At 33.8% G+C, this 13,927-nt stretch overlaps 1 protein-coding gene across 3 annotated transcripts in view; it reads right to left on the reverse strand.

Annotated features, from left to right (window-relative positions):
- The window catches only part of Syt1 (synaptotagmin 1), a 508,829-nt gene that overhangs the window by 196,359 nt on the left and 298,543 nt on the right, over positions 1-13,927 (reverse strand). For all 3 annotated transcript variants that reach the window (XM_078053106.1, XM_013364110.4, XM_021735070.3), the window contains one exon: positions 1,834-2,015. In XM_078053106.1, the coding sequence (XP_077909232.1) occupies positions 1,834-1,999 (166 nt within the window). In that variant the 5' untranslated portion in view covers positions 2,000-2,015. The remainder of the gene's footprint in view (positions 1-1,833; positions 2,016-13,927) is intronic.

Raw genomic sequence — 13,927 nt, forward strand, 5'->3', positions numbered from 1 at the left:
CCCCACAAACCAAAAATGGAAAGAGGAGATTTTATCAAACTAAAAAGCTTCTTCACAGAAAAAAAAATCAAAGAGTGAAGAAATAACATATAGAATGGTAAAAATTTATGCAAACTATGTATCTGATAAGTGGCTAATATCTAAAATATACAAGTAACATAAACAAACTGAATAGCAATCAAACCACTCAATTAAAAAAGGAAAAAGGACCTGAATAGATAGATCTCAGAAGAAGACATACAAATGGAAAACAGGTATATGGAAAAATGTTCAACATCACAAATTATCAAAGGAATGCAAAATAAAACCATAAGGAGGTATCACCTATTATCAAAAAAACACAAGATAAGAAATTCCAGTGAGGTTTTTAAAAGAAATTATATTAGTATGCTGAGGAGATGTCATGACTTCCATGTTTACTGCAACACTATTCCCCATAGCCAAGATATGGAATCAACCTTACTTTGTATCACTGGATGAGTGGCCAAAGAAAATGTGGTATGTTTACACAATAGAGTACTAGCAAGCTATAAAAAGAAGAATCTTCCTATTTGAAATAACAAGAATGAACTTGGAGGACATTATGTTAAGAGACATTAGTTAGACACAGAAAAGAACAAATATCAAATGGTCTCACTTATATGTGAAATCTCAGAAGTTTCTCATAGAAGGGGGTTATACATCTGAATGAGAAGCCTCATACAGAGGCTGTGGAGTAGGAGTAGGGAGAAATGGTGAAAGGTTGATTGATGGGTACTGAGCAATGGTTAGATAGAAGCAAGAAGTTCTGGTTGGCTGTTGCACAGTAGAGTGACCTTTTAATGATAATATACTTTGCATTTCAAAAAGCTAGAATAAAAAATTTTGAGTGTTTTCTATGAAGATATGATGTTTGAGGAGACAGATAAGTCAACACAATTTAGACATTATACAATGTATAAATGTATCAAAACATTCAATACTACTCTATTCATATGTACAATTTTATGTATCAGTTAAAAATTTAACTATGAAAAGAACTGGATCTCATAGTTACTTGTGGCTGGGAATGTTGAAAGGTAGGTTGGGGAGATGTTCAAATGATACAAAATTTCAGTTAGATGGGGAGAGTGAGTTCAAGAAATATATCCTACAACATGGTGATTGTAGTTAATAATATATTGTTGTCTTGAAAAGTATTGAGTGAATGCAAAGTGTTCTCTGCACAAAGATGATAAGTATGTGAATTGATGCATTTGTCAGATTTGGTCAATCCACAACATATATACTTCAAAACATGTTGTACAAGAAGATTTTCTCTGTCAATACAAAATATAAAATTAAGAAAATTAAACGCCACTGATTGGATTTAGTAGTAAAACTTATACAGATAAATTTAACGTTCAGATTTTTTGCTTTTACCTGATGATGACAAAAACTTCAAAATTGGACAAAAGATTTTTAAAATGTTGAAAAAGAATGGGAAAAAACCCAAACTTGCAATCCTGAGAAAATAAATATTAGCTATAGTTTAGGAATAGTTTTTATAATGAAATAATTTCATGAATGTAAATCCAAAATATATATAGCACAACCTATAGCACAACATTCATATTCTTGAGAAAAACAGACATAAAAGACATTAAACACAACATACTGATTTTAAAAGTACACTGGATTGTCATTGGTACAGTATAGTTAAAGACAATAAAGATGGAATAGTAAGATTATTCCATTATATGATTCGAATACTACTTTAAACATTCAAATATTAAGAGTTCTTCTTTTTTAACCAATGAGTAAGGTAATTTTCAACCCTTTATTTTTACTCTGATAATAGTATGGGATACTCACGTGGAATTTTATGCAGCTCATTCATGAATTTCTCCTTCAGCTTAGAAAAGGCATCTTCTTTTCCCTCTCCAGGACTGGCGGGCTCGGTGGCATTACTGGGTAGAATAGTCGCAACGGTGGTGACTGGCGGGGCTGCCAGGGCCTCATGATGACTCTCGCTCACCATTTTAGTTTCAGAGAAACTGTGAGGGGAGGGAAGCAAAGAAAAAGCAATTCAAAATGGCTCACCTGACCCCACATCAAAGGTATATCCGAGATGAAAACATCACAGGTCCCACCTGCTCACCGGCTAAATAGTCTGTCATTAGCATATTACTTTATGTTGGTGCATGAAATATTTATGGGACCACAGTGAGCGGAGAGTTCTTTCCCAGAGGGTAAGACCAGATACAGCTAGTGAATGGCATTCTCTCCCAACCATACTACACAAACTGTCAAGTCTCTTAGTAATTTCTTTATACAGCCCATGTGTAGATTTAACTTCTAACCTGTATCTTAGTGAAATGTGTATGAAACAATTGTTGACAATATGCACACTCTACCCTCTAAACACATTGTATCTTCTCAAAGGAAAAAAGAGATAATTGTATTAGAAATGGTGATGAGTCATAGCATACTCTCAAAATGGTAGTGACTTTTTAAATGGTTATAAATAACACTATTATAACATTGAGAGTCTCAGATATCATGAACATGATGCAGAAATTAGTTCTTGATTTCACTTATGGATATCAAATTTTTTTCCCCAATTTTTTAAAACACTTTTTACATTTACTGTAGGCAATACTCTGATCAATAATTCACTTGTCTTGCTGGGTGATTTCTTTAGGTCACTGCAAATGTGGCAGGATTGGCTACATTGACTATCAAGACACTGATGATGAAACATGACTTGTCTGTGTAATTGTTTTAATTTATTTAGGTGGATCATGTCATTGAATTATTTTATTAAGTTAATTTATTCAATTATCTTAAGTGCTTGTTTAATCTTCAAACTACTAAAAAACAATCCTAAGATAGGCAATGAAAATATCTTAGTCTTGAATTCTGAAGACATCAGTTCTAGTCCTCTTCACTAGCTAAATTAATTCTGACAAGGACTTGACTTCTTAATTTGTACCCCTTCTGAAATGTGAAACTGAACCTTGCCCTTTCCACATTTTTTTTTTTAAGTATAGCACATGTGAGGTGTTATATAAATGTAGGAAAAGTATTCTAAAGGAGTAGAAATAAACTCATATTCTGCAAACCAAAAATATTTTGGGCTTTAAAATTTAACTGTGTGATTTAAAATTTTGGGCCATGCTGATGAAAAAGGAGACATGACTTTGAGCAGAGATAGATAAATGTAAACAGGTCAGGGCAGGAATAACTTCACAGTCACAACAGGAAATTTGATGGGCAGGTAGAGACCTTTTGATTTGCCAGGAAATGCAGGTAACAGGCAAACACATAAAGGATTTTTATAGAATGCAAACCTTTTATGAATTAATTATGGATACTTACATATTTACTGAAAGAATAACTGAAATAGAATAATCTTAGGTGGATGGCATTATTAAAATCTTAATCAAAATCCAGAGATTTTAGATCTCCTGGAAGGAGATCATGGCTGAGATTAATGTATGCAAAGATAATCAATTTTTATTCCATAATTGGTTAGTTCTCTTTTCTAAGCCTTTAGTTTTTTGCTGTTAGCTAGTAATATACTCCTAGGGGATAGAATCAGAAAGATACAAATCCAGATCTCTTCTTTCATTTTCTTCATTTGGAAAAATGAGTATAATCAGGCCAACTACTTAAGGATTTTGAGTATAAAATGAGATAATCTACGCAAAGATTAAGCTCAGCAGGTATCTGTCATATAAATTTGTTCCATTGATCCACCCATCCATGTCTCCATGAATTATCTTTAATAGCATTTAGCAGCCCAGAATTTCCCAAAGTGTGGAAACTTTTCGTTTCTCAAAAGCTTTTCCTGATCCTGTTTAGCTTAGGAACCTGTGTCCCTGAAAAACTTGCAAGTCCCATCTGTACTCTTGGTACAACTTGGATAAAATTATTGATACTGATAAGGTCATGACTTTATATTTCATGAGTCAGACCAAAATTATAATATTCAAATATATGTATGAAATATTAGTATGTATATATTAAAAATACATGTATGAAATATTAGTATGTATATATTAAAAATGAACTTCTTCCTCTGCCTTGAGAATCACCAATTCATTTTATTTCTTATCTATACAGGATTATTGAGGATATTTGAGGAATTATGGTTTCCTATAGAATTTAAAGGAAATAATAAAGGTCAAGAAAATATAGCCAAATACAATAGTGACATCGATTTTGCATATTGCTCCAACATATTATGGAATATAAGACATTTCTGCATATATTTGGAATATTATAGAGCTATGGAAACAATAACACTTTTGCTTAATAGAGTTAACATTTAGAAAATGTGCTTGAAGTTAACTCATCTTTTTAAGAAAACAAAATAATTGTTTCCATGATTACCAATTACATTCTTTGTAGACATAAGTGTCCTTGGAAGGTATTGAACATAGAAATAAAAGCAGTAAACTTTTAACTCTTGCCATCCAATTATCCCTAACATTTCTAATTTGTTGTAAATTAAGAAATGATTATAAGAAATATAGACAAGGCTCTTATCAGTGCAGATCACTGTGAAATTTAAAAATGTATTCATAAAATATTAAAATATGGTAAGAAGTTAAGGATCAAATAAATCGACAAACGAAAACTAATTGTTGTTTAATATTTTATTTTTATTCTTTTGTATGTTGAAATATAAGATAGATAATACTGCTCATAAATAATAAAGCTAACAATAGTTATGTGGTTCTTAAAAATTCATATTATGGAAATAAGGTGTTTATCAAGAAGCATTTTATGAATAGAAAAACTAGTTTTGACTATGGTGACAATTTTCTTTTCTTTTATATTTGTTAGTGCATGTAGGATTGCCTGGTTATTCAGAAAAAATATTTTATTCAAGTTTTGATAAAATAAAACTAATAGTCATTGAGTACTTGTAGAGCGACTTAGAAATAAAGCATAGTTCTTATACTACCCCCATGAAAGAATTAATTATAACCCATTTCATAGGTGAGGAAACTAAGGTATAGGGAGGTTATGCATGTGGTTGGAAGTTGTACAATAGTAATTACTGGAATTGGGATTTGTAGTATTAAGGGAATTGTACTCAATAAGATAAATATCTAATAATATCATGTTTTGTTGAAGGAGCTCTTAAATACAACTCATAATAAGAACTACATTTTACAATGTGATCTAGTATACACTCTCTGCCTGCATGTTATATACTGAGCAATTTAATATAAACAAATTTACTATTGTAAAATACCCTGACACATTCAATTTTACTCTATTTTTCACTAAAAATTTTAGTTGTACCTCCACATGGTGTTCCTTAGTTTCATAATTCACTAATGGTTTCAAACATACAATTTGAAAAATAATGACAGAATGAACATTCTTAAGCTACAATAGCACTGATGGGGCTAATAACTAAAGATGTCATTAGGTACCTACTAGGTGTCAAAATACTATCATTAATATTTAAGTATAGTAACTTCAATTACCATATTGCCCTGAAAAGTGACTTATTCCTTTTTTTAAAAAAAATAGTTTTTAAATTGTAAATGGACCTTGTATTTTATTTATGTATATGTAGTACTGAGAATCAAACCCAGTGCCTCACACATGCTAGGCAAGTGCTCTACCACTGAGCCACTTATTCTTAATTTATGAAAAAGACTGATACGTGACTCTCCAGACAAATGATCTGTCCTTCACAGATTTTTGACAGATCCCAGGTTCTTTCAACTGGTCTACTCTAATAATACCACTTAAGTATTATCAAACAATTAAATTGGTACTAAAGAAGTATTTATGATTTTCATTTTAATTAACTTACCAGTAAATAGAAAACATACTTCATCTTACTAATAGGAAACAGACAACTTAATTTTAGAGGTATAGATGTTTGGTTTGTTAAAGTGGAATTTAGCAATCTCAAATATGCCCCTCTCCCCCCTAAAAAAGCTCACTGTTGGATGGAAACATACATTCTCTTCTAAAAGTAAATTCAGCAGAAAGCATGTGATTAAGCAATTTCCAAAGAAATACAAATTCCCCTCCCTCTTTATAAAAACAAAAAGCAAAAATTAGTAAAAGTGTTTAATTTCACAAAATTATCAAAAAAACTAAAGATTAAAATAACTAGTATCTTTATTTAAAATTTTGCCTAATGAAAGATCATAAGTGAAGGTGAGAGTACAAGGAACTGGATAACTGAGGAGGAGGCGAAATTAGTAAAAACTCCAAAGACAGCTAAGTAAAAGACCAAAATCTTTAACAGTGCTCATTCTTATTGTAGGAATTTTTGATAAAGAGTTAATCTTGGATGTACAAATTATTCAGTATAGAGATATTTATAGTAAAATTATAATATTAGAAGTACCAGAAATTACCTAACAGAGAGATTTCTTAATTATGGTAATCTAGAAAATGATGCTATTAAAATTACCCTAAAGATTAATATCTACAATCTGAAAACACATGGGAGTTAAATGAAAAGTACAAATTATGAGACTTTATAGAATATTTCGTTTTTCTAAACAACAACAAAAAAACTTTTGTAGAAAAGATGCTGGAAAGATACATTTAAAAATGTTGACCTTACGGTAGAATATCCACTTCCCTCATGTTACATTTTCCATATATTATAAACCTGAATAATTTTAAATTACAAAAAGCCCAAAAACAAACAAATAAAAATAACAAACAAGCTCCTGTCTTTAGCATTCATTGTTCTGATCATGAGAAAACTGGATCTTGCAGAATGGGTTTAATTTTTTAAAAATTAATTAAAAAATACTTTAAAATGTAATCAAGAAGCTAAATTTCAAGTATGAATAATGCAGCTACATATTTAACAAGTATTGTATATAAAATGGTCAGTGATTAGAATACAATGTACAAAAAATGTTAAGGCATCATAAAGGTTAATGCTTTTGTGGCATAAAATGAGGAAAATCAAGATTTTTGTTGCCATGACAACTCCCTACTGGCCCCTTATATTTATTCTTCCTACTAGGACTTTAATTATGTCTATCTCTAGATCTACAAATTGATATAGATTTCTCAGATTGTATAGTGAGATAGACTACTCTAATGCATAAACATAATGATTTCTAGAAAAAGCACTGTTTCTACCTCTATTTAAGTATTGTATTTTGTAATAATAGCATGCAAAATTAAAGAGCAATCAGGAGAAGGTCAAAGAAATATTGAAAAAAAAATATTCTTACTCAAACAAAAGAATTCTACACACAAAAGCTCCAAACTGAAAGTAACTCTTGGAGTAGTTATTAAAAACAGTTGGGGAAATTTTGTGGAATGTGTTAAATTGTATTTTAAGGTAGAAGGCAGGATGTAGTGATTTTCTTTCATCAGCTTGTCATAGTGGTCGATGGAAACTGTAAGTGGATGCCACACGCATCCTTGCTGTCCCCGTATCCCAACCCCCTCACTTTCAGGAATGAGGGCCTCACCTTTTTGCCTTCAGTTTCAGGGAGAGCAGCCTGCTGACAGTTCCGGGCCCAGAAGTTTCTCCAAAAGAATTGCCCTTGACCAAAAGGAGCTGCCCTGCCTCAGGTTCAACTCCCTTCCCCAAAGATAACACTCATGCAATGATGGGTGGGTGATGGTATGAAGGCCCAGCTCCTTGCCTCAGTCTAGGTCATCTCTGAACTAAACACTGTAGGGTCAGCTGAAGCTCCTTCTTAACCCTATTTCAGTTCAATAAGCATCTCCCTTTATCTAACCCTGCCTCTTTCAGTCTCTCACATGGAAAACATTCCCTAGTAAAACTACCTCAGACTGCAAGTAGGTTCCCAGGGAATCTGACCTATGTCACCCAACTGAAAGAATTTTGGAGGGGAAAAAAATATATGAAGCACTGTGAACACATTTGTTTAAATTCCATCTATGCCCAGGGATCCTTAGGCCATAAGTGAAGTCTAGCAGCACATCAGAATCTTCCACAAGTTTGCAGACGTTGGAATGTCAGGCTTTAGATGTATCTTCTCAGTTCAAACAGATAAAATTTCTTAAGGGAAGCAAGAGATTATACAGCTCCATTATGGTGGAGTAGGACTGGCTTCCAGAGGCAGGTCCAATGAAAAGGCTAGAGACAAAAGCTTATTTTTCAGACCTTGAAGCAATTGAAAGCATGGTAGGTAGCTTAGCTTAAAAATACACAGGCACCTGAGTTCTTTTCTTTTTTTCCAAAATAGGTCCAGGTAGCTCCAGATTTTACCCATTTATCAAGTCATGGTAGTCTTCTCAGAGTTCAGGAAGGATTTTGCTTAAGAGTAAGTTTTCTAGGGAGTAAAGTGCTTTTGGAAATGCAGTGTTAAGTGAGTCATCTTAGCATTACTTTGAGAACAGAATCCTATGTTCTTCCCCATCCCCACAAATCTCATACTACAGACATTGAAGAGCTGTATAGATTGTTATGCCGATGGTGTCTTTGGAAGAACATGGGAAAGGAAATACTGTGTGCTCAGCAGCCGCATTTCCTAAGAATCCCCTTTAAATATCATGACTCTTTTCAAGTTCCCAGCAATGGAAGGTTCTAGATATCCTGTTTCTCCCCTCTTCCTACCTCTCTGTAGCCTCTCACAATCATAATGGGTTTTCCACCTCCCTCTCCCCTCTCTCATCAAAATCCTTCAGTTTCTGTTTTTTCTTAGGAACTCTCAAAGTCTTCCAATATCCCTCCCTCCTTTCCTTCTTCTATCCTTCTTTCTTTTCTCCTCCCCACCCCCTTCCTCTTTTTCTTAGGGGGAGAACAATCATCACATTTGGTTAGGTCTCATGGATCCTGTACCAGGGATTTGACCTATATCATGAATGTTTACTTATGTGCTTTGTGTCTACTTTATGCTTTGTGTGGAGTCAGAAAAAAGAAGAGCAAGGCTCCAGTTCATGCCTGAGGAGAGCCCATGAGCTTCTATTGCTGCCTCTTCTTCCCATTATGGGAACTCAGACATGATCCACAGCGGCATCTCCTGACACCCACAGTGGAAAACTCACAATTACCTTATCAACACGGTTTGACAAGTGGCAACAGGAACGATTTCCAAGAAGCATGTGGAAAAGCGTGAATAAGACCTGGAATTAGGACATTTGAGCAGAGAGAGGTGCAGATGTGAGATACTCAAAATGGCCAATACTGTAAAAGGCACTTTGTATTAAAAACCAGGATCAAACTTTTTTTTTGTGACTAGCTCCTCCTGTTACTAGAGGATGGAGAACTCTGACTTACCAGTTTCCCAATTTCCTATTTTTAGTTTAAATTCTTTCCTCTTTTTTTCTTATGTAGAGGTATTTAGTTTTCTAGATTCTCCAGAGTTCATTCCCTCCAATACCTGTCCCCTCAAGTCAAGCAAAAGTACTTTCTCAAAATCCATCTTCTTTAAAGGCGGAAGGAGACTGGTTATATGAAGAATTTAGTTATTTGCATCCATCCTAATTTTCATTGTTTAAAAAACATAATGAAGTTCTACCTACATCAACATGCCTTATTACCTGCAGGTTTATTTCTGAGCTTCCCCAATTTGTTCACAGGCTCTATATTTATTTATTTTTTTAACTTTGCATTCTCTGAGTGGAGACAGACCTTGTAAGTGGTGAGTGACAGGTGTACTTCAGGTATAAATCCCAGTGGTTGCTCATGCATAGGTAAACTTGTGCTTTCCAATCTATAAAGATGGGAATGAGTCTATATGTAGATGGCATGTGGCTATAGTCACGAGGATTTCAGTACTTGATTTAAGGGTAGTTCACTTGGGAACACTGGACTAGGGCCAGAGTCACTGTATGGTAGGAAAAGGTAGCTATGTCAGTAAAATCTTACTTTTGGAATTTAAGTTATGAAATTCTCTGAAGAAACTGTGCAGAGGTGGTAATATCCAGAAGTGGTAAATTCTGTTACTAAGTCTTTGCTTTGCATTTCTAACTGATGTGCATGGATGACTAATGGAACTGACAATATTGAGTGGTGTGGAGATCCTATCACTGTAGACTTGGAAAAATACCATTGGTGACTAATAGCTGAGTGATGGATCTAACATTAGACGGAATATATTCTTTCACAATATATTTTTTTTCACATCTCTGAAATGGGGATTTTTTTTCTTATAATCTGCTGCATCTTACTATGGCTGCCTGCCAGACCAAGCTGCCATTTGCTGTGCATGTTCATTGTGGTTGTTATTTTCATTGATGTCCTAGGCAACAAATCATCGAAGGGTGACCCATGGAAGGGAGACCATGGAAGGGATCTGAATCCTGCTAGTTGTCTGAAGACTTTTTCTGACAGCATGCACCATCAAAACCAGAATAAAGAGAGTAAAGCAGTCTGGAAGAGTTTTAGAGGCAATAGTAGAGCAATATTTACAGAAATGCATTACCCCAGCACCCTTAATGACACAGGAGATAATGGTGTGTGAAAAAAGATGGGCATTGTCAACTTTGAGTTGAGGACAGATTTAGAAATTTTAGGAACTCATCAAATAATCCATTTTGCTTCCATTTTCCTCTTTTGTGTGCACAGGGTGGCACAAAATAAAATTGGTGTGGATAAATCTGAATGATCTTTCAATAAGAACAAAATAAAAATGCAAGTGATATGAGACAATTTTGACATTCTAATTTGCAACATTTTTTCTTAGTGGTATATAAAATAATACTGAATTTTGTTAATTGTTTCTTAGAGTGTAACCATGAAGTATGAAATACATATTTCCCAAAGAATGAAAATAAGATACATGCTTATTTACAAATGATGTATTATTTCAAGCAAGCCTTGTTTGTAATTCCCCAACGATCAAGAACGATTACATTTAGCAATTATCATCAACATTAATTTCAGAACTGGCTAAAGCAAAAGTGAATTCATCAGCCAAGTGAAAACTATTCATTTTTACATTATTTTCCCTCTCAGACCATTATTAAAGAGGATAAAAGATGGAAAGAAACAAAACACATCCTAGACAAAACTCATGATCTGAATTAATGACACAGAATATAAAAGATCTTATATAACTCTGAAAATTTCCTACTATTAATGCAATGTTGAAATTTAAGAAACCATATTTGTTTTTAAAGTGCCAGTCAATAATGGAGAACCTTTGAAGTCTTTAAAGGCCTCCCAAGGTTTTATTAAGAATGGTAGCAGGGTCATGATTAAGAAAGAATATCAGAATAGCCTTTTTGAAAACAGTAGAAAGACTTCAAGTATATTCTGTTGTGTCTTAAAATGGTATAGGAAGAGTCAAAATACTTCTTTCTTCATTTTTACTTTCTCTGGTAGGAAACATAGACATGAAATCTAGAGATGGAATCAAAATCTTTCCTTAACCAATTGGACATAATTTTCAGAAACTATGCTCATTTGTCCATAATAGTAGTTGAAGTTACTTCTCTTTGATTTTTGTATACTAAGATGAAAAGACACTTTTGGCAATTACTGAAGAAATATAGTTGAGTCAGACCAAGATAACTGGCTCTCAAAATGTGTTCAATAGAAGCTACAGATAAATAATTTGGAATTTCCATTCTCCAATGCTTTGCTGAAACTCAGCTGAGCTCTTGCTGTTTCTGAGCTGCAGGCACTTGAGCAAAAATCTAAGCTTGCAAATCAAGCCCTCTTTTTATCAAACTGTGTTCATACTGTCATTGTTTTGTCACACAGTGAAGCAAAGCTTTAAAATCGGTTTATATACAGTTCAGATTGTGATAAATATGATGACGGGAAATGCTGCAGTCTTTCTGAAAAAAATAGTATATTAATAAATAAAGATATCTAACACTTATTAAGCCCTAACAGCCAGACATTGTTATAAGTATTTTTAAAATATAAGCTCATTTAATACTCACAAAATAAACCCACAAGTCAGGCAATATTATTATCTCTCTATTATGGATGAAAAAATTTGTAAAGGTATGTAGTAGAACCAGTAAGTAGTAGAGCCTCGATTTGAATTGAAACAGGGGAGTTCCAGAGCACATGCAATTCTGTCTCACAAATAACTGAGTAGATAAAGTTTGATTGAATGAATAAATTGTGTGCCTACAGCATGCCCAACATGACACCAGTTTCTCTGAATCATTCAAGTAGTTCACTCAGCATCTGAATGCATAGGGATACAGCCATGAACACTGAACGGTTAAAATCCAATGTGATACATGGCTGCCGTAGAAATGATTATAAGAGACTGCACTGATAGCATGCCTCATAGAACACCACTGAATGCAGAACACAGAAAACCTGAGTATGGCAGCCCTGAAGATGGAGTTTATGTGCTAAGAATATCAGATATGAAGTATAAAAAGTGGAGATTTTTTTTTACTCCTTCTCAAATTTTGCCTTCTATGGCATGCCAGTGAATTAACTTGTGAACATGAGACATAAATAAATGGTACCCATAATTTATAAAATGAAAATGAACAAAATTGGATATCAGTTGCTTACCTAACAGCTATTTCTTGTTTACAATTTGAGGAAAACCTATGTTTTTCAGACAACTACTGCTTTAGGGATACCACCTCACCCCCATCTCATGGGTAAATCTTATCAGTCTATGTACCAATCATGGTAACCTGATTCTTCTTGCCAACGGCTGGTTTAGGCAAGGATATATGATCCCTATTTGGGCAGGTTGTGATATAAGAGGAAGTCTGTTAGGTAATTTGTGGGAACATTTTTGTAACTTTAAAAAAGTTACACAGAGGTATCAATGCTTCTTCTGCTAGATGGTTTTGTTTGCATGTAGTACCTGGAACAATTTGTAGCCATGTTATGATCATGAGAGAAGGTTGCTGCTTTATGGATGGTAGACTTGGCCACTGGAAGTAACCATAACTGCCATGATGGTATTGAGAGGCTGACCTGAAGAGCCCTATGACCACCTTACCATGAACTTGTAATGGGAGATAATACATTTTCCTTACGGTTTAACCCATTTTGTATGGCATTTGCTATTGACTATAGTGCAAAGAAAGCACATGTAAATACAGTCTGATTTCCACAATTATAAAAGCAAAATTAATTTTAATCTACAGGTTTAGTTTTTACTATGCTTTGCTAATGTGGCTTGTTTCTAATGCCCTTTACCTGTGTGTGCCTCTGACCGCCAGTTTTTGATTCTCCATAGATCTAAGAGCTATTCACTGTTTTCTCCCATTCAGAATAGAGCGGTATCTTCCCTATAATCCTGTAAATCATGGTGATGCCTAGTGCTAGATAAATAGGAAGTAATTTGTTTTGAACTATTAGGAAACTAGTTTTGTTATTGGTCCCCTCTAATTTTCCCATACTTATTTATCAACCATTCGATGTGATAACATGAAAACTAAAAAGTGATCTGTAGAGGTTTAGGTGAAATTCCGCTCCTGAACATGGTATTCCAAATTAATGTCTTACCTTTTAATGTGTCCATCATGAATCAAAGTGTGGAGGAAGGGGACAGTGCACAACCACACTTTTATCCACCAGAAGTACTTTAGAAGTAGATCAGGGAAGTGAGGAAATTGGGGAGAATATTTGGAAGGCAAGAACCCAATGGTGACTGTTATGTGGCATTGTCTTTGTTTCTTGGTGAGTTCCTTTTCTTTAGTTTTTTCCCTTTCTCTTTCTCTTTTTTTTTTTTTTTTGCTTTTTTTTTCTTAATAAGAAGCAAGTCACATTTGAATAAATTTAGGGACACATGTATAAAGAATTTTTATGTCTCTTCTTTTCCTCTTTACATACTGAAACTACATCCCTTCAGGAAGGTAGGTTTCAGAATAAATTTCTCATATAATAGTATCTAGTCACCATCGCCCATTGAAGTATCATTGTGAAAAATACAATTCTGATCAAAGACTATCTATGGTTTTACAATTTTACTTTCATTTGTTTAGTGGTCGGACTTAATTTTCATAGAAGTTGCTCAACAATCAGACCAATGAATATACTACAGTTTGCATCTTA

This window comes from Ictidomys tridecemlineatus, chromosome 6 (assembly GCF_052094955.1).
Source record: "Ictidomys tridecemlineatus isolate mIctTri1 chromosome 6, mIctTri1.hap1, whole genome shotgun sequence".
Lineage (NCBI taxonomy): Eukaryota > Metazoa > Chordata > Mammalia > Rodentia > Sciuridae > Ictidomys > Ictidomys tridecemlineatus.